The following is a 22,073-nucleotide window of genomic DNA, read 5'->3' as shown; positions in this document are numbered from 1 at the left end:
GTCCCCTCGGCAGATCCTGAAGTACGCTCCCAGGCTGCCTCGGATCGCTACAAGAAGGAGCTCCTACGCCAATGCTTCTCCTCTTCGTCGTCTCCCTCTCCGAGAGAGGTTGGAACTCCCCGGATGCGTCGCGCCCGTTGAAGAGGGCTTGGAAGGCTCCCTGCAGTCCTTTGGCTTCTAGTCCGGAGGTTTCCCCGGAAGAATCGTCGGTGGAGGCGAAGAAACACAAGAATCCTGTGATCGTTCTTCTTCTCGCGCTCCGCACTCGGCGCCTGCTTCCGAGGAAGAATTAGAAGATTTCTCCTACGAGAGTACTCGCGGGACTTCAAGCTCAGATCACGGCGCTAGCAGACTCTCTAGCAGTTAGATCACGTAGGAAGAAGGACGTTTCTCTTCCGATCAAGAGATCTAGGCGCCGCTCTTCAGAGGATCGTTCTCCTTCATATGGGGAGGTTTCGTATGAAGGTGGGGGGCTCGCGGATCGAGCGCCCCGCTCTGCGGGAGCGCCCTCACTCGCGTGAGCGCCCTCGCTCGCCTGGCTCTCTTTCAATTTCAAGGCGCCAAACATCGGTAGGACGCTCTATGGAGAAAGAAGTTTTTTCTCCAGATTGGATTCCCGCTTCCGGTAAGCGCACTGCACCTGCTCATCACGCGATCTTCAACTCCCTCGCGTGAGACTTCTCCTCAGCAGCCTCAAGATTATAGAAGGCGCCCTTATACAAGTAGGCGTTCTTCTTCCAGATGTCACTCTCCTCGAGTATCCGATCGTGACTTCTCTCCTGACAGGCATCTAGAGTCTGGTAGGAGTCGTGTGCATGATAGACGGCCTACTGTTAGCCGCTCCCCGCAAAGGTAGGCGCCAAGAGCCTACTGCACTAGCTCTCCTATTATGCGCTCGTTCCTCTTTTATAGGCGTCATACTCCTGATTATTCTCCTAAGGGCAGACAACAAGAGTCTTTCAAGCGCCCTTCTCCGTGTACGCTCTCTCTCCGCTTCTAGGCGCACTTTCTCCTGACCGTTTGTCTCTTGGTAGGCACCAGGAATCCCGGAAGCGCCCTTCTCCAAGTAGGCGCTCGTTAGTTTTGAAGCGCCCTTCTCCTGAATGTTACCCTCTTGTTAGACGTCAAGAGTCTCGCAAGCAGCCTTCTCCTAGTAGGCGCATTTCGCCTTCCATCGAACTTCCGTTGATCGTACGCAACTGGACAGGTATGGAGAGCCGCGCAAGCGCTCTGCTCTCGATAGGCGCTCTTCTCCTGGCAGCCGCTCGCCCCAGGATAGGTTGCATAGAGTATAGTAGGTGCTCGCCTCCTCGTAAGCGCCCTGCGGATGTTTCCGAGAATTCTCGGAGTAGGAGCCCTACCTCTCCTTCGGCTGAGATTCCGTATACCTCGAAGAGGGAGTCTCATCGTATACTTCCCAGATCTTCTCATCGTTCTCCAGTGGATGTGAACTCTTCTAAGAGAGGGCGTTCTCCAACCTCTCGCTCAACTCCTGCTAGGATCCCTTCGTCACCTAAGGATCTTCCGCGCTCGCCTCGACAAGGACGTCCTAGAAGGTTCGGATGAGGAACCGAACACTTCTGCTGCTGTCTCTTCTTACAAGAAGCTTACAGAGCTACTTTTACAAGTTTTTGGGGATTCCCTTACGCCTACGGCTCCTCCTTCTCCTCACTCACTTTTTCAACGGCGAAGACAGCGAAGAGTTCTTCTTGTGTGAGATGAAGCCAACTCTTTCTATGAAGAAGGCACTGAGGAGTTTTGGTTCCTGGATGGCTTCCAAAGAAGAGGCGGGGAAAACGATGTTCGCTTTCCTCCTTCGAAGTTATCAGGACGCGCTGGTTTCTGGTACGAAACAGGAGAGCCCTTAGGATTGGGTCTACCGTCTTCGGCTGATTCGGATTTTTCGGCACTGGTAGATTCGACAAGGAGAACTGCCCTTAACTCTGCTAAGACGACTTGGGCAATGAACGAATTGGATCATTTGCTCAAAGGTATGTTTAGAGTGCTAGAAGTATTTAACTTCCTTGATTGGTCGTTGGGAGTCCTAGCCAAGAAAATTGAAGTGCCAGAGTCAATTTCACCAGATGATCTTATGTGTGTTTTGTCTTGTATGGACAAGTCAGTAAGAGACGGAGCGAGTGAAATCGCCTCCCTTTATGGGGCAGGCATCGTGAAGAAGAGGTCGGTTTACTGTTCCTTCTTAACGAAGTCGGTCTCCCATGCTCAGAGGTCTTCTTTGCTGTTTGCTCCTCTGTCTACTCAGTTGTTCCCGAAACATCGAGTGCAGGACATTTCGAGGTCACTTTCGGCCAAAGCCACCCAGGACCTTTTGGCACAGTCGGCAAGAAACCTCGCCCTTCCTTCCCTACCAAGGCTAAGAAGGAAAAGGCAAGTGTTCGAAACCCTTTCTTTTCGAGGGGCATCTTCATCAAGACAACTCTACGTTTAGAGGTCGTAAACCTTCAAGAAGGGGTAAGACTTTCGCCAAGTCTGTTAAAGCCCCCAAATAACTTGCAAGTCCTTCAAACAACGGTGGGCGCCAGACTCTTAGAGTTTGCAGAAGTCTGGGCCCAAAAAGGGGCGGATCCTTGGACCCTTTCTATTTTGAGGAAAGGTTACCTCATCCCTTTCGTCGAAAGACCTCCCTTGACGACCATCCCAAGGGAACTGACGGCCAGGTACAGAGACCCCATCATGAATCAAGCTCTCCATCTAGCAGTAGATCAGATGCTGGAGAAGGGGCTATCGAACTAGTGACAGACCATCATTCATCGGCTTCTACAACCGCCTTTTCCTAGTTCCGAAGAATCCTCAGGGGGATGGAGACCGGTGTTGGATGTAAGCGCCCTGAAACTTCTTCGTAGAAAAGAAGAAGTTCACGATGGAAACGCCTTCATCAGTGCTGGCAGCGCTTCGTCCAGGGGGACACTGGATGGTTTCCTTGGATTTTCAGGACGCTTACTTCCACGTACCGATCCATCCTTCCTCGAGGAAGTTTCTCAGATTCATGATGGGGGGGAAAATTTTTCAGTTTCAGGGCTCTGTGTTTCGGCCTCTCGACGGCCCCTCAAGTGTTCACGGGGTGATTTTTGAGGAATGTGGCTCAATGGCTTCATTTGAAAGGGGTGAGGATATCCATGTACCTCGACGATTGGCTAATAAGGGCCAATTCAGAAGATCGTTGTTTGAAGGACTTACAAGTAACTTTAGAATTGACGAAGGCTTTGGGACTTCTCGTCAATTTCAAGAAGTCATCACTAATTCCCGAGCAAGAGTGTGTGTATCTCGGGATACAGATGAACTCTCTGAGTTTTCGGGCTTTTCCCTCGCAGGAAAGGATAACCCGAGGATTCGAGAGAGTAACACCTTCTTAGGGAAAGAAGTATGCACAGTGAGGGAGTGGATGAGTCTGCTGGGGACACTCTCCTCTCTGGAGCAATTCGTTTCCCTAGGAAGGTTGCACCTGAGACCGCTCCCAATTCTTTCTTCATCGAATTGGATCGTCGTTCTCAGGATTTGTCGTTCTCCCTGTCGTCGTTCATCCCAGGACATCAAGAAACATCTCTTATGGTGGACAGATCCCAACCTCTTTGCGAAGGGACTGTCTCTTCAATCACAGACCCCCAACCTGGTGTTGTTCTCCGACGCGTCGGACATGGGGTGGGGTGCAACTCTGGGAACCAACGAAGTGTCAGGTACCTGGGTGGGGACCAGGTAGCCTGGCACATCAACAGAAAGGAGTTGATGGCTGTGTGGTTGGCTCTGAAGGCTTTCGAGCCCAAAGTCAGAAGATCGGTAGTGCAGGTCAACGCGGACAACACTACAGCTCTGGCATACATCAGGAAACAGGGGGGGACGCATTCCTTCTCCCTGTACGAGACAGCAAGAGACCTTCTTCTGTGGGCAGAAGAAAGAGGAATCAAGCTTCTCACCAGGTTCGTGCAGGGAGAAAAGGAATGTAAGAGCAGATCTCCTCAGCAGGAAAGATCAGGTCCTTCCCACAGAGTGGACCCTTCATCTGGATGTATGCCAGAGCCTGTGGAAGTTATGGGGCAGGCCACACATAGACCTCTTTGCCACGTCAAAGAACAAGAGGCTGGATCCTTACTGCTCTCCGATATCGGATCCAGAGGCAGTAGCAATAGATGCTCTTCTTCTAGACTGGAACGGACTCGACGTCTACGCGTTTCCCCCCTTCAAGATCCTGGGGCTAACTATCAAGAAGTTCGTAGAGTCCGATTCAACGAGAATGACCTTAATCGCTCCCTTTTGGCCGGCCCAAGAATGGTTCACAGAGGTACTGGAATGGTTGGTGGACCTTCCAAGATCGCTCCCGCTAAGGAGCGATCTACTCAGACAACCCCACTTCGACAGGTACCACAAAATCAAAAATCCTCGCTCTCAGTCTGACTGGTTTCAGACTGTCCAAAGTTTGGTCAGAGCGAAAGGCTTTTCAGCAGCAGCTGTAGCTAAAGCAATCGCAAGAGCGAGGAGACCTTCCACCTTGCGTGTATACCAGTCAAAGTGGGATGTCTTCAGACGTTGGTGCAAGAGGAAGAACATTTCCTCTTCCAGTACCTCTGTGACCCAAATTGCGGATTTCCTTATTTTCCTCAAAGAAGAATGTCATCTGGTTGTGTCAACTATTAAGGGATACCGCAGTATGTTGGCGGCGGTATTTCGGCATAGAGGCTTAAATATATCCGATGATAAGGACCTGCATGATCTTATTAGATCATTTGAAACCATTAAGCGTCCTCATGTAGTACCGAACTGGAATCTAGACGTAGTCCTACAATTCCTTGGATCGTCTAGATTCGAACCTCCTGGCTTAGCCTCTTTCAAGGACTTGACGAAGAAGGCTATCTTCCTTTTGGCCCTAGCTACAGCTAAAAGAGTGAGTGAGCTCCAAGCTATTGAGGGCAATGTAGGGTTTAAGGAAGATTCTATGGTATGTTCGTTTCTTCCAAGTTTCTTGCAAAGAATGAAAACCCATCACGCCCTTGGCCCAGGAGCTTTGAAGTTCGTAGTTTATCTTTTCTAGTAGGGGAAGAGCCTGAAAGAACTCTTTGCCCTATGAGAATTATGAAGTATTTCCTTAAGAGGAAGGAACAACTTAAGGCTAATCAAGATGTACTTTGGTGCTCCGTAAAGGACCCCACTCGGCCCATGTCGAAGAATTCTCCTTTCCTTTTTTCTGAGAAGCCTTATTACAGAGGCACATGTTGCCTGTAAGGAAGATCAGTTTAGACTACTGAAAGTGAAAGCTCACGAGGTGAGAGCCATCGCAACTTCGCTTGCATTCAGAAAAAAATATGTCTGTGCGGAACTTGATGGAGGCGACTTTTTGGAGATGCCAATCGGTTTTCGCAAACCACTACCTACGTGATGTAAAAATCACATATGATAAATGCTTCGCCTTGGGTCCTTTCGTATCGGCGGATTCGGTGCTGGGGCAGGGAGCTGAAACTTATCCTGTGTAAATTTTTTATATATTACCCTATATTTTATATTGTTGTTTTTTGGTTGTCTGAAAGAGGTTGCAGGAGGCACCTCTTTTTGTCGTAATATTAAACCCTTTGTATTTTGGTTAGGTGGTCTGGTGGGTTTTGGCTCCTTGCAGAGGTAGTGGTAAGATCTGTTAGGTAAGCGGACAAGGTCCCTCTAAACAGCATCCGACTTGGATTCTACCACAATAGGGGATCACATATCCCAGTGGTAGATCCGAGAGTCTTTCAGCATCAGGTCACGTCCTAGCTGTAGCTCTCCAGGCAATGCAGACTCAGAGATAGTATCTATGAAGTCTTCATCCTGAAAAGGTGAGAACCAAGGTTTTTATATCCTACAACATTAGTTGTTTCGTCTTACCTGTATTATTGAGCTGTCTCTTACCCTCCACCAAGGGTGCCAATCAGCTAAGTATATATCTGTCAGGGAAGTTCATGTACAAAAATGATATTGTTAAACTACAATAAGTTTTGTACATACTTACCTGGCAGATATATACGATTAATGGCCCACCCAGCCTCCCCTCAGGAGACAGGTGGAAGAGAAAAATCTGACAAGCTTACGGGAGTGGTTCGTACATCCGCCACCACAGCGGCGGGTAAGGTAGACCACCTGACCTACCTGTCGCGTGTGCCGCGAGATTTTGAAATTCTGTCGGGAACGTCGGAGACTATAGCTTAAGTATAATATCTTGCCAGGTAAGTATGTACAAAACTTTATTGTAGTTTAACAATATCATTTTCCTTAACCAAAATAGTTGCCAACATGAAAATGGTGCAATTAAGATTTTTCTTTTATAAGTGAAATGTATATATATATGAATACATGGAATTCTAGATTAAAATCCCCCCCCCCCCCAAAAAAAAAAAAAAAAAAACTACTTCATAATGTTCTTTCCATTAGTGGAGTCTATTCTCTTGAAAAGCATATTCAAATAATTTTTTCCAACAATTTTTCCTCTATATACCTAGAGATAGAACTTATTATGTCAAGCATTATATTTTTTTTTATTGCAATATTTACTATATAAACATCTCTGTGAATGGGGTATCATATCCACTTAAATGGGAAGTGTCTTTGGCAAAGCTTCACAATGCATCTGTGTATAGAGATAACTGATATTTTAGGAATTGGTAAGATAAGTGTACATTACCTGAGGAGTGTGGTTCTTTTGTACGAATTGAAAATATGAAGGTAGTCACTCATTCTTTGTAATGTAATTTTATAAGTCATTGTTATTTTTTTTATTACTATTTAGTCCTTAAATTGTAAGGATTGATATGAAATGTTAGCATTTGATATTGTATAAATTATAAAAAAAAAATATCTTTCTCTGAACCTTTACTATAGCAGTGATTATTATTTAAAGAAATTGCAATTTACTACTCCTTTCATCAAAACATAGGCCACGGACTTCCAAACCTCGGCTTAAAACAAGACCACCACACCATCTGCATAAAACAAAACTCCCGCAGATGAAGTTGAGACATAATCTTACTCTATCTGCATGGGCAACCCTCAGTGCTTCCACTCCTTCCAGAGTCAGCTAAAAGAGGTGGTAAGGGTAATTAAAAAAAAGGGGGATGCACAATGTTTGTTTGTATGGTGCTTTTACGTTGCATGAAACCAGTGGTTATTCAGCAATGGGGCCAATGGCTTTACGTGACTTCCGAACCACGTCGAGAGTGAACTTCCATCACCAGAAATACACATCTCTCACTCCTCAATGGAATGGCCGAGAATCGAACCTGCAACCACCGAAGTGGAATGCCAAAACCATACCAACCACGCCACCGAGGAGGCGGGGGGGGGGGGGGGGGGGGGGATGCACAATGAGATTTGTCCCCTTCCCTGCTGCCACAGGTTAGGGCTGCCTCCAGTGATTAGACTGTGTGCCACCAACACAAGGTGCAAAGGGTCCCATGGACAATATGACCAGCAGACCAGGTTCCATTCTGTTTCTGGCATCCGTATTGACCATAGATATTCATTCACTTCAGTTTGCCGAAACCTGGTAGACTGAGAACATGGCCACTCCACTCAGCGATGACGCTATTGACTGCGCTCTTGCAGCAGAAACCGGAAAACTTCAGCAAAAAAGGAGAGCCTGAATTGAACTATGGTTAAAGAAATGAAATGAGTTATCTCAATTGTTTATTTAATGAACTCTGGTTGAAGAAATTGAATGAGTTATCTCACAATTGTTTATTTAATGAATTGAAACTTTACCCTGGTGATTGGTTTAATTGCCCGAGAATAGACAAGCAGACCAACATGGATTTATTAATAAATATAGTCTCCCCTTATAGAAATAACACTTGTATGACAAACCAAAATCACTGTACAAGAGGTTGGTGGACACACTTCGCTTTCATGCCACAAATCGTTCCTTGGGGCATATATAATCCCAGAGACATGTAAAGCACTATTCAAGGTAAAAAGTAACTATGTTGCATATGCAGCATCTAGCAAAGTCTAGTGGTATACTGTCTAGTATATACAGCAAGTCTGTAGTTCCATTAAAACAGAATAGGCCCTTAAACCTACAGTTCTGTAGCCCAAGTAAGAACACAATTTGCACATTTTTCTACAGTTTTTTTTTTTATTTAATCATAAACTTATGTGCGCCAAATAACAATGTAATTCAAACAACAGTACTAATACATACAGACATAACATACATACGCATATAAGTATGTAAAAGCAAATACCACAGGAAAAATAATAGGCAGAAATTCATAGCCAAGTGCTTTAGCCCTTTAATAAGAGTTCTGGTGATAGAAGTTCTCTCGATGTGGCTCGGGAGTCACTTAAAGCCATTGGTCCTGTTGCTGAATAACCACAGGTTCGATGCAACGTAAAAACACCATACAAACAACCCTTTAATAAGAGGCACAAATAAGATACAGTTAAGAAGAAAGAAAGTTACAAGGTAAACAAAAAGATCAAGAATACCACATGGTTAATTGTCAAAAAGATGAAAATCAAACGGATAATCGGAGATCACCCGGTCACAAACTAAAACAGACTTGACCGACCATAAAAGAAAAGGAAGCATAGACATACAGTTTAAAAACATTTTTACAATGTATATATTTTATTTTGTTTTAGATATTTATAAACTTTTTAATTATGAAGGCATCGAATTTAAACAAACCAACACTTAAATTAAGAACACTTCTACTATTTGATTTGTTGAAACAACATTCAATGATTTTCCTTTTACCATGTCGCTACACTGCATTAATGATCTTGCCCGACTCCAGTTAACCCTTAAATCGTCTTCCGTGTGCCGAGGGGGTCTCGGAGTGAGCGCGGAAGCGGAAAAAATATTTTTTTCAAAAAATCACAGCACGCTTAGTTTTCAAGATTAAGAGTTCATTTTTGGCTCTTTTTTGTCATTGACTGAAGTTTAGTACGCAACCATCGGAAATGAAAAAATTATCATTATCATATATAAAGAATGCGATACATGATAGCGCGAAAACGAAATTTCATATATAATTATTCAAATCGCGCTATGCACAAAACGGTTAAAGGTAACAAGTTAATTTTTTTTTTCGTTGTAATGTACACTAAATTGCAATCATTGTGGTAAATAACACATTGCAAAACGATAAAAGCAACACAGAGAAAATATCACAAAATGATGCATGAATTCGTAACGCACTGACGTAAACAAATATTTTTTTCAAAAATTCACCATAAATCTAAATATTGTCCTAGAGACTTCCAATTTTTTCAAAATGAAGACAAATGATTGAGTATTACTATACTGTAAGAGTATTAGCTTACAATTGCAGTTTTCGACCATATCTGACGAGTTAAATTTGACCGAATGTAGAATTTTTTTTAGATATTTTGTTTATATGCAATTATTTCGGAAATTAGAAAAGCTACAACATTTAAATATTTTTCGTTTTGTTCTACATGAAATTGCGCACATTTTCATATATAAAACTCTATGAAATGGAGCAAATATTACGAGAATGCGACGTACGCATTTCGGAAATTTGCGGGGGAGAATCTGCGCGCGGAGGGAAGGAAAGTTTTTTTTTTTGTTTTTTTTTTTTTTTTTTTTTTTAAATTCACCATAATTCTAAATATTGTGCTTGAGACTTCGAATTTGTTTCAAGATGAAGATAAATGACTGAATATTACTAGACTGTAAGAGTTTTAGCTTACAATTGCGTTTTTTTACCATTTCGGTAGAGTCAAAGTTGACCGTATGTGTTTTTTTTCTATTTATCGTGATTTATATGCAAATATTTCGAAAATGAGAAAAGCTACAACCTTCAATTATTTTTTGTTGTATTCTACATGAAATTGCGCACATTTTCATATATAAAACTTTATGTAACGGCTAATTTAAAATGGTGCAAACATTACCACAATCGTACGTATGATTTTTTCGGAAGAGTTACCGCGCGGACGTAAGGAAAATTTTATTTTGTTTCATAAATTCACCATAAATCGAAATATTGTGCTAGAGACTTCCAATTTATTGCAAAATTAAGGTAAATGATTGAATATTACTAAAATATAAGAGTTTTAGCTTACAATTGCGTTTTTCGACCATTTCAGTAGAGTCAAAGTTGACCGAAGGTTGAAAATGTGTCAATTATCATTTTTTATATGAAAATATTTCAAAACTGATAAAAGCTACAACCATGGGTTATTTTTAGTTGTATTGTGCATGAAATTGCGCACATTTCCATATATAAAACTTTATGTAACGGCTAATTTAAAATGGTGCAAACATTACCACAATCGCACGTATGATTTTTTTCGGAAGAGTTACTGCGCGGACGAAAGGAAAACGTTTTTTCATAAATTCACCATAAATCGAAATATTGTGGTAGACTTCCAATTTGTTGCAAAATGAAGGCAAATGATTGAATATTACTAAAATATAAGAGTGGTAGCTTACAATTGCGTTTTTTTACCATTTCGGTAGAGTCAAAGTTGACCGAAGGTTGAAATTTTTGCACTTATCGTTATTTATATGAAAATATCTCAAAACTGATAAAAGCTACAATCATGAGTATTTTATTGTTGTATTCTACATAAAAATGAGCACATTTTCATATATAATACTCCATGTAACGGCTAATTTAAAATGGTTCCAAAGTTATGTCAAAGTGACGAAATAATTTCTGAGATGTGTCACCCATACTTTTAAGTGCGGCAAGAAAGAAATTCGCGCTTGCGCGCCTGTGTAACGATTGTAAACAAAACAACACCATGATCCGTGAACTCCCAGCATCCGCCAAGGCGCGTGATTCAAAAGTTTTCGGCTGGTAGGCCTATAAGTATTTTTCCGCGAATTTTTTAAAAAAATTTTGTATATCGACGTAAATTACGTCCAGTCGGCACCCGAGAGACAAAAAATGTTGACGTAAAATACGTCCAGTCAGCGTTAAAGGGTTAACAGGATCATCTAAATATAATTAACAAATAATGCATTCAATATTAGACCAGTCATCACTGAATATTGGTGCTGTTTCATTCAATCTATACATATATTCATATATATATATATTATATATAATAATATTAGTATAATATACTAGATATTAAATATTATAGTCTACATATATTTTGTGTTATATATTATATAGTATTGATATATATATATATTTATATATATATTATATATATATATATATATTATATATATAATAGTATATATATATATTATATGTATTATGTATTTATACAGAATGAATTCAATCGAAAAAAAAAAATAAAACAATGAAATGTAATGGTGGTGTGTGTGTATATAATATCTAATATATATATATATATAATATATATATATAATATATGTATATATCATATATATAATATATATATATATATATAGTATATATATTAATATATATATATATATATATATATATGTATATGGGTATATACTATATGTGGTGTAATAATATATATATCTCATACTATATATATTATATATATATGTATATATCTCTATATAATGTATGTCATGACATTCTAATTCCTCCACCAAATATTCAAGTAAGTCATCTACAGGCACTTTTGTAAATAAAGGAGGAGGAATTGGAACGTCATGACATTCCTTTAAGTGTAGCAAACCTCATTAGTCTCATAAGGTTATGTATCAAAGATAGTAAATTTTGTTTCAATGGGGAATTTTTTGTACAAAAGTTTGGCATGGTTATGGGTAATCCCTTATCTCCTGTCCTTAGCAATATTTACATGGAATTTTTTGAGACAAAACTGTTACCAAGAATTTTGCCCCAAAAAGTTATTTGGTTTAGATATGTGGAGGATATCTTCTGTATTTGGCCAGTTCACGAAAATCTCCAAGAATTCCTTAATAATCTCAATAATTATTTCCTTCTATAAAATTTACTGTAGAGGAAGAAAGAAATTGTAATTTGAATTTTCTTGATGTAACTGTCCGTAGAAATGATAGAAATTTCACCTTTTCAGTCTCGGAAATCAACTAATATTGCCTCTTTTGTTCATTACTACTCCAATCACCATCAAAATGTTAAATTCTCTGTTTTTTCTGGGATGTTTCTAAGGGCATTACGTGTCTGTAGCCCGCAGTTTATTGACGCTGAAATTAAAACTATTTATGATATTGCATTGAAACTTAAATACCAAGGACTTTTGTAGATGGGGCATGGAAAAGAGCGAGAAAAACATTTTATTTAACTAATGGCAAACTTGAATTTAGTAAGCATAACATTCTAAAATTACCCTATGATGAAAGGTTTTTAGATATTCCTAGAATTTTAAAGCTTTTTAACATAAATGTTGTTTTCAGTAATATTAATGTCAAGAGTTTAGTAATCAAAAATTCTCCTAAAGATCTTCCAGGCTGCATATATGAAATTCCTTGCAAAAAGTGTGATAAAGTCTATTACGGACAAACCGGTAAATCTCTTTCACAACGTCTCAAACAGCATCAATATTCTGTGAGAACTGGGCAAATATCGAATGCATTATTCGTACATATGAGAGATTTAGACCATTCTATTATCTGGAGTCAAGCAAGAGCCTTAGTCCCATGTAATGACACAGTTAAAAGGAATATCACTGAATCTTGTTTTATCAAGTCAAATAATAGAAATGTTCTAAATTTAAGTCTTGGTCTATTTAAACTTGATGCTTTCATAATGAAAAAAAGTTGTAGATAAATATAAGCAACAAAATTAATATATTCAGTTTTTACATGTTTTGGACTGTAAAGATACTTTGTAATTTCGGTTAGGGTGAAATCTGTTTAAGTTTGTGACCGTGTGATATCCGATAATCCTGGATTATCTCTTTTAATTTTTACCCTTTTGACAATTAACCATCTGGTATTCTTGATCTTGTTTTGTACCTGAGACCTTTCTCTCGAATTGTACTTCATTAGCTCCTTGACAATGTCTGAGTAAAGATGAAAGCGCTTGGATTTCTGACAATCATTTTCCTGTGGGATTCGCTTATTTATGAAGTCACGTGCATCTACTGTGATTTTTTAAGCATATATATATATATATATATATATATATATATATATATATATATATATATATATATATATATAGATATATATATATGTATATATATGTATGTGTATATATATATATATATATATATATATATATATATATATATATATATATATATATATATATATATATATATATATGTATGTATATATATATATATAGATATATATATATAATATATATATATATATATATATATATATATATATATATATATATATTGTAATCCATAATTACTTTACATATTTTGTTCGTGGTTTATGTCATTTGTTTTAATTAAGTCACAAAAAGTTCTCTTGAACATTCTTTTATCCACGGCCAAGGTTTTGTTTGTGTTCATCTGTGTAGTGTTTATTCACCATATATTTTTTCTGCCTTTCATGTTTCGTGGAGCGGACTACCCGTCTTCGGTGCTTGGCTTGTTGAACTGCCCCATTACGTGGTTTTAGTTTCGCTCTCTCGCCCTTTACCTGGAGTGCGTTTTTGGGCAGCGGGGCAGAGAGTATCGGTTCCCCAACAGAGGAGGTCTTTCAGCATTTTTCACGGCTTAATTACCGGAAGATATTTGCTCCTGATCCTGCAGCTATCATTGAATTTGAGAGGCTCCTGCTAATGAGTTTTAGCCTTACTTATAAGCATTGCTTTTGCTTTTGTGCTGCTGCTGGCTGTTGCCGTGTGCTTGACCTCCTGGAGTCGTCAGGAGGCCTTCTAGTGGCGAAGAACAGTAAGCGGAACGTATATGTTCTTCCCCCGCCTGCATACATAATATAGACAATTTACGTTGTCCTGGTGATCCCCTCGGTGCAAGGGCACCCCCAGTGATCCAGAAGTAGGACAATCACTGTTGACGTGTTATATTAATCCTTAATTACGTATTCAGTGTGGTCTCTGAGAACATATGCAAGAATTCTTCCGCTATCTCTTCATTGCGTCTTCAGTGTAGTATTATCATCAATTTAGGAAATATTATGATTATAAGGTGTATTATGATTAATAATTTATTGTGAAATTGATTAGGTTTAAGGTTTACTTCACTCTGCAACTCCAACTGTTGTATGCTAAGGAAAGTGTGTTTTTCTGCCTCCTACACCTTTCTTTCTCTTCGACTGAGGTATAAAATTTAGGTAGGCGCGTGATGGTTCGAGTGTTATTATTGTAAAGTAGCGTATGTGTTTTTCCAGTTCCTAAGAAAGCTTTTCGAGGATTACTTTTTGTAATTTAAGACTATTTTTGTCAATTAAATTTTATTGTTAAGTTTGATTCAGTGTTTTTTGTATCCCTCTGAGTTAATTTTGCTTTGTGAATTTTGAGTCGCTGCTGGTTCTTGCCTGGTATTTTGGCACTGAGCCAGTCTGGAAAAAGAACCCTGGATGAATATAATCAATCTTACGTTCATTACATAATTTGGCGACCTTTTTAGCCAGGATCCAGTTTAGCGACATAATTTTCAACTGTAAACGGCTCTCGGAGAGGTGGTCAAGCCACTGAACGTATTTAGAGTGATTATTTCTATTTAATTAATTCAGGATGCATTATTTAGAGAGTGAAGAAGCTGAGGTAGCGAACTTTTTGGCTAGTCCTAACTGGGAAGAGGATCTGTTTGAACTAAAAAGGGATCAATTGTGGTTGATTGCAGAGTTCTTGGTTTAAGTTTGGCCACTGAGGTTAAGCAGGGACCGTTGTTATTTGAGGTCTTGAAGGCCGCGAGGATATATAGAGAGACTCTTGAAAGGAAGGATGTTCTGGAAAGTAGTAGGCTAGATGAGAGTAAGCCTGGGGAGATAGAGGAACCGGAAGGTGGAGGTAAAGAAAATCCTATTGATAGTGGTGATAACCAATTGGAATTTTGAAAGAAAAAACCAAGATGAAGGAATTGGAGTTTAAAGCTTTCCAACTTAGAGCCGATGAAAGGGCAAAAGAAAGAGAGCATGAAATTGAGGTGCTTAAATTACAGATTAAGTGTAATCAGGGAAAGAATGGTAGCTATAATAATTCTAGTGTTGATGGAACAAGGTTTAATATGTTCACTGCGTTAAAACTGGTACCACACTTTTCCGAGGAGGAGGTTAATGAGTTTTTTGTGTCATTTGAGAAAATTGCTAAGAAGCTTGCTTGGCCATAGGATTTGTGGACAACATTAGTTCAGGGTCGTTTGGTGGGCAAAGCTCAAAGGGTCTATAATAATCTTAGTGACGATCTCTCCATGGATTATGACACTGTAAAAAGTATTGTGCTGAAAGCTTATGATTTGGTGCCTGAAGCATACAGGCAGAAGTTTCGTAATCTACGGAAGGATCTTGACGTCACCTATGTTGAGTTTGCTCGAAAGAAAGTTCAGTTTCTCGATGACTGGCTGATATCAAAAGAAGTAGACAATTTTGTTAAACTGAAAGAGCTCCTTCTGGCAGAGGAATTTAAGAGGAACGTGAGTCGTGACTTGCGAATTCATTTGGAGGAGTTGAAGCTTGACTCCATTCAGGAAATAATAGCAGTTGCTTCCGACGAGTATGCACTTACCCATCGGGAGGGAACAACCCTTAGAAAGGAAAAAGGCATTAATCAGGATAGGTTCTCCCCCCATGAATATAATACACGCAGTAATAATCGTCAGTCTTCTAGAGGAACAATAAGGTCAAATAATGATGAGTCAGATAAACTAACTAATCAGGACAGAAGCGTAAGCGGCTCGCGTAGTTTCGTAAACAGTCGTAGATCGATTAATGGTGGTGGCAGTAGTAGTGTGAAGTGGTATTGGTGCCACAAGACGGGCACGTTAAAGCTAATTGTTACGGTTGGAAAAACTTTCAGGAGAGGAGATCTAATCCAGTAAACATTGTTGTAGCTGAAAAAACGGCAAACTTAAAGCAAAGTATGGAACAGGAAAAGTGACTAAAATTTAAGAGGTATATTTCTGACGGGTCTGTGTTGGTTGGTAACAATGAAAAAACAAAGGTTTGTTTAACCCTCTTACACCGACTGGACGTATTTTACGTCGACATTTTTTGTCTCCCGTGTGCCGACTGGACGTATTTTACGTCGACTTACAAAAGTTTTTTTTTAAATTCGCGGAAAAATACTTATAGGCCTACCAGCCGAAAACTTTTGAATCACGCGCCTTGGGGGATGCTGGGAGTTCACGGATCAAGGTGTTGTTTTGTTTACAATCGTTACGCAGGCGCGCAAGCGCGAATTTCTTTCTTGCCGCACTAAAAAGTATCTGTGACACATCTCTGAAATTATTTTGTCACTTTGACATAATTTTTGTACCATTGTAAATTAGCCGTTACATGAAGTATTATGTATGAAAATGTGCGCATTTTTATGTACAATACAACAATAAAATACTCATGATTGTACCTTTCATCAGTTTTGAGATATTTTCATATAAATAACGATAATTGCCAAAATTTCAACCTTCGGTCAACTTTGACTCTACCGAAATGGTCGAAAAACGCAATTGTACGCTAACACTCTTATATTCTAGTAATATTCAATCATTTACCTTAATTTTGCAACTAATTGGAAGTCCCTAGCACAATATTTCGATTTATGGTGAATTTATGAAAAAACTTTTTCCTTACGTCCGCGCGGTAACTCTTCCGAAAAAATCATACATGCGATTGTGGTAATGTTTGCACCATTTTAAATTAGCCGTTACATAAAGTTTTATATATGGAAATGTGCGCAATTTCATGCACAATACAACTAAAAACAACCCATGGTTGTAGCTTTTATCAATTTTGAAATATTTTCATATAAAAAATGATGTGACAAATTTTCAACCTTCGGTCAACTTTGACTCTACCGAAATGGTCGAAAAACGCAATTGTAAGCTAAAACGCTTATATTCTAGTAATATTCAAGCATTTACCTTCATATTGCAACGAATTGGAAGTCTCTAGCACAATATTTCGATTTATGGTGAATTTATGAAAAAAATAGCATTTTCTTTACGTCTGCGCGGTAACTCTTCCGAAAAAATCATACGTGCGATTGTGGTGATGTTTGCACCATTTTAAATTAGCCGTTACATAAAGTTTTATATATGAAAATTTGCGCAATTTCATGGTGAATACAACTAAAAATAATTGAAGGTTTTAACTTTTCTCATTTTGGAAATATTTGCATATAAATCACGATAAATAGAAAAAAAACCACGTTTGGTCAACTTTGACTCTACCGAAATGGTCGAAAAACGCAATTGTAAGCTAAAACTCTTACAGTCTAGTACTATTCAGTCATTTATCTTCATCTTGAAACAAATTCGAAGTCTCTAGCACAATATTTAGATTTATGGTGAATTTAAAAAAAAAACTTTCCTTCCCTCCGCGCGCGGATTCTCCGCCACAAATCTCCGAAATGCGTACGTTTCATATTAGGCATTTCATAGAGTTTTATATATGAAAATGTGCGCAATTTCATGTAGAATAAAACGAAAAATATTTGAAGATTGTAGCTTTTCTAATTTCCGAAATAATTGTATATAAAAAAATATATATATAAAAAATTCGACATTCAGTCAACTTTAACTCGTCAGATATGGTCGAAAACTGCAATTGTAAGCTAATATTCTTACAGTATAGTAATATTCAATCATTTTTCTTCATTTTGAAAAAATTGGAAGTCTCTAGGACAATATTTAGATTTATGGTGAATTTTTGAAAAAAATATGTTTACGTCTGCGCGTTACGAATTCATGCATTATTTTGTGATAATATTTTCTCTGTGTTGCTTTTATCGTTTTACAATATGTTATATACCAAAATGATTGAAATTTAGTGTACATTACAACGAAAAAAAAGTAACTTGTTACCTTTAACCGTTTCGCACACAGCGCGATTTGAATACAATTATATATGAAATTTCGTGTTTGCTCTATCATATATCGCATTATTTATATATGATAATGATAATTTTTTTCATTTCTAATGGTTGCATACTAAACTTCAGCCAATGACAAAAAAAAAGGAGCCAAAAATGAACTCTTAATCTTGAAAACTAAGCGCGCTGTGATTTTTTGAAAAAAATATTTTTTCCGCTTCCGCGCTCACTCTGAAACACCTCCAGCACACGGGAGACATTTTTTTTTTTTACTGCTTCGGCGTTTAAGGGTTAAGGTCATTCTATTGTTATGCCTACCTTAACTAAAGATCCTTGCATACCATTACAACAAGCCCTCATAAAGTTACTCAGGTTATAAAACTATTTTAATTTTCTTTTACCAGAGCATCCAGATTCAGAATCATGCACATACTCTTAGTAGGGTTGGTAACATAGGAGACTGGATTAAAAATGGACTGGGTAAAAGCATGTTTCCTTGTAAAAGACAGTAGAGTTCTCAGGCTCCTGATTTACTAATAAGGCCCTTGTCTATTTCTTGACCTCTAGTCATCCTCAAACTTTCAGGGCTCACCTGACTGCAGGTGGGTAGCCTATACCAACTTTTCCTCAATTCTGGGTATCCTCCCCAAGGCTATTCTGGCTACATAAAATTAAAAGAAATGGGTTTGTGGTGGAACAGATGATTTTTTTCTAAAAACTATTTTTCAATACCTAACCATTTCATTCATATGAAGTGGCCGCCATCCTCAAACCCTCCTCTCCTTACAGCTGGTTCACACACAATCAATGAGTCAATTTGCCTTTCAAGAACTTTCCAATTGGTAACAGTCTAAAAATAAAGATATTCTTTGAATGAAGTATCTGAAATTTGAGTAAAAGCAACAGGTTTATAAGAAAAAAATTCTTAAACTTGTGCTGAGGCTGTTAACACAAGTTTACCATAATTCTCAGGTTTGATGGCCCTTAACTACAAACAATAAGGTTTTCAGAGTTTATTGGGTTGACATCTTCAAAACAGTATTTATAAACAAGTGTAAAGCATTTAAAAAATATAAAGTATTTAAGATGATTGGAAAAATTTAAATCTTTATGATTACTAATGTACCATGAAAGAAACAGAATTAAAATCAAATGCTGTATATTTTACCTTCATATTCATGTTGTACTACTTTCATTTCAATCATTCATAATTCAGTAGCATGGATAATTATAAAATGAAAGGAGGACGGACATGGTCTTCAATATCTGGTACAAAATACAAAATCTTCTGTTAAACCACAAGATATAATTTGGCGCACTGGCTTCATGAGGCTTGTGATTCCTATTTAGAAAAGAGTCCTGGAAATATGAAATATGTATTAATACACAGCACATTTAAATAGGCATTTATTAGAAAACAGTTAATATCTTAAATATGCATTTGTAAGGAAACAGTTAATATCCTTTTAATCAATATGACATGTTTACATTTATACTATGGAGCACTGTCCATGTAAACTTTACAAAAAACAAACCCTAAGGATAGCTTCACGATTATTTTTGTGAATCATACACCCCATACGTATTGCTTATTACCAAATATCATTAACTAGTCATCAAAATACATAAATAATCATGGTAATATTCTTCATATATACAAAGATGAGAAATCTAACAACTAAAACTGAGCTTGAATATGTGTAAGTACATATGCAATGATTCCAAGATGTTTCAGTCAACCACCTAACCAAGCTTTGATAATTTTGATAATCAAACCAACTTGTTATTGATAAATCTGTATAAACAAGAAAGGTTTGGGTCTTCATAATAACATTCTTGTTTGGGTCTTCATAATAACAAAGTTAAAATAAATCCAGTGAACACTGAAACTGAGAAATATATTAAAAATGCAAAAATAACTTTCCAGATACAAATGACCTCCCTTTAAAATCCATCCACCATGCTTTGACCGAGACTTATTTTCCATAGGGAACTCTGACCTGATGATTCTGAATCTTTGATTATAGGCAGTCCCCAGTTTACGGCAGAACTTCCATTCCTGGTGGTGCGCTGTAAGCCAAAAAAAGGATTTTGACGTAGGAAAAATCTATTTCTGGGCGATTGGTTCGTGTCGCCCAGCGAAATAATCCTTCAGTTTATTATTTCTAAGGTAAATTAGCTAACAAATACCAGAGAAAAAACAAATCAAAGAAGATGTCAGAATAACTGACTCGCTCACCCAAAAATAGAAGGGTGTTGGTATGGTAACTGGGGCGAGTGAGACCACTACCACGAACTTCTTGGCATTTAGAATTTTCCTATATCAAAATTCTCTACGAGAGAGCCGACCTACAGATCGGGGCGGCAACTACTACTTCTACAACCCACGCCATGCCGATCACTGCGCCTCTGGTGGCCATCCTGAAGTTAGCAGGCAATCTTGGCGGCAGGGTAGGGTAGTGGTGGGATTTCGCTGGGCGACACGAACCAATCGCCCAGAAATAGATTTTTCCTACGTCAAAATCCTTTTTCTGGGCTCAGTTCGTGTCGCCGCGCGAAATAGTACCAGAGAATTAGCACAAGATTGAAGAAAATAAGAGGGTCTCAAAATAAAACTAAAGATTAAATCTACAATATTATAATTGCAATAAGAGCACATGTATATAAAATGATAAATGAAAATCATGAACATATTTAGATAATTTCTAAATAGGGGCACTTCAAATTGATTATATCTTATAATTAAGAAAGTATTATTACACAACAGATATACAAGGTTACAAATCTTGAACATATTCATATATGATAGTGTGTGTAAAAACAACAATATAATAATGCAACACACTCAATAAATTTTATATACATAATCAATAACATTATACAAAGTATCAAACCATCATGATATGAGAGTGTGGGACCCTAGCATAAAAATAAGGGAACCACACTCGTAAGGTTATATACAAACATTATGTGTGGGTGCCCCTAGCAAAAAAATAAGGGACACACCACTAAGCTATTCATATGAGCATCTAAGGCTAAGGCGAAGTGTAGAGCAGTATGATAGGGTGGACGAAGTGTTAAGTGAGGCAGGCAGAAAGGAGATCTGGATCTTCAACTATACTACTGTGCAGAGTCAGGGGAAACTATGTTTCCCGCTGCCACTGCTGAAAATTTTAGATATTCTAGAGACTTTAAATAGTGTCGTTTGAACACTGTCGGCGATTTCCATCCAGTATACTTTTTCAAGTCATCGAAATTCATGTGTTGGAAATAATTAATTGAGGTGGCTACTGCCCTGACATCATGTGCTTTAGGAAAAGATTCAGGGTTTGCTTGCTTAATAAAGTAGAGGATCTGTTGTCTTATGCCTTTAATTGATAAAGTGCCACCCTTTTCTCTCCTAAAGAGGGGACCCGAAGAGGAGGAGGATGTCCTAGACAGAAAGGCTTGTAAGGTCATTACTGGACAAAGAGAAGGGTCTTGAGGAAGAGGGATGACTTTCCAAGGTTCCCACCTCAATAAAGGATCCTCGTTCTTAGCTAGAAAGCTGCAATCCGGGGAAAGTAGCACTTCTCCTGAGGGGAGAAATTCTATATGACCCGAATCTCTGGATAGAGCCGACAGTTCTGAAATTCTAGCTCCTGAAGCCAGGCTTAGCAAAAATAATGTTTTTCTTAAGAGTATTATAAATGAACAAGTTGAGTTGTCAGTATCTGAAGCCAACTTAAGGACATCATTCAAAAACCATGACACAGAAGTAGGCCTTACAGAAGGTCTAAGTCTAGCACAAGCCTTGGGAATAGACGAAAAGTAGGAGTCTGTTAAGTCTATGTTAAAACCCATCTGAAAGATCTTCTTCAAGGCAGATTTATTTGTAGTAATAGTGCTAGCTGCTAAACCTTTTTCAAACAAGGACCTAAAAAAGGATATAGCTGAATTGATAGTCATGATTTTGATGTTTGATTCCTTCAGGAAAGATGCCAACTTCTTAACTGCAGCGTCGTACTGCCTCAGAGTTGAATCCCTTTTATCTGATTCCAGGAAAAGGATATTCTGGGGATCTATACCTGCATCTTTTTTGGCCGCAAACTTCATAAAGTCCATAAAGTTAGGGCTTTTAGAATTCCTGAGGAAGCGAACACAGTCTTCATTTTTACTGACTGAGAGAGCCTGGGATTGGGAATCCGTTGGGGGTGAAGACCC

At 38.4% G+C, this 22,073-nt stretch overlaps 1 protein-coding gene across 2 annotated transcripts in view; it reads right to left on the bottom strand.

The window, feature by feature from the left end:
* Positions 1-18,868: 18,868 nt before the first annotated feature.
* LOC135219669 (m7GpppX diphosphatase-like) overlaps positions 18,869-22,073 on the bottom strand; it is a 203,685-nt gene continuing 200,480 nt past the window's right edge. For both annotated transcript variants that reach the window (XM_064256619.1, XM_064256618.1), the window contains exon 8: positions 18,869-19,229. In XM_064256619.1, coding sequence (XP_064112689.1) covers positions 19,213-19,229 — 17 coding nt within the window. In that variant the 3' untranslated portion in view covers positions 18,869-19,212. The remainder of the gene's footprint in view (positions 19,230-22,073) is intronic.

Source organism: Macrobrachium nipponense, chromosome 1 (genome assembly GCF_015104395.2).
Source record: "Macrobrachium nipponense isolate FS-2020 chromosome 1, ASM1510439v2, whole genome shotgun sequence".
NCBI classification, from domain to species: Eukaryota; Metazoa; Arthropoda; class Malacostraca; order Decapoda; family Palaemonidae; genus Macrobrachium; species Macrobrachium nipponense.
This window is presented reverse-complemented; position numbering and strand designations above follow the sequence as displayed.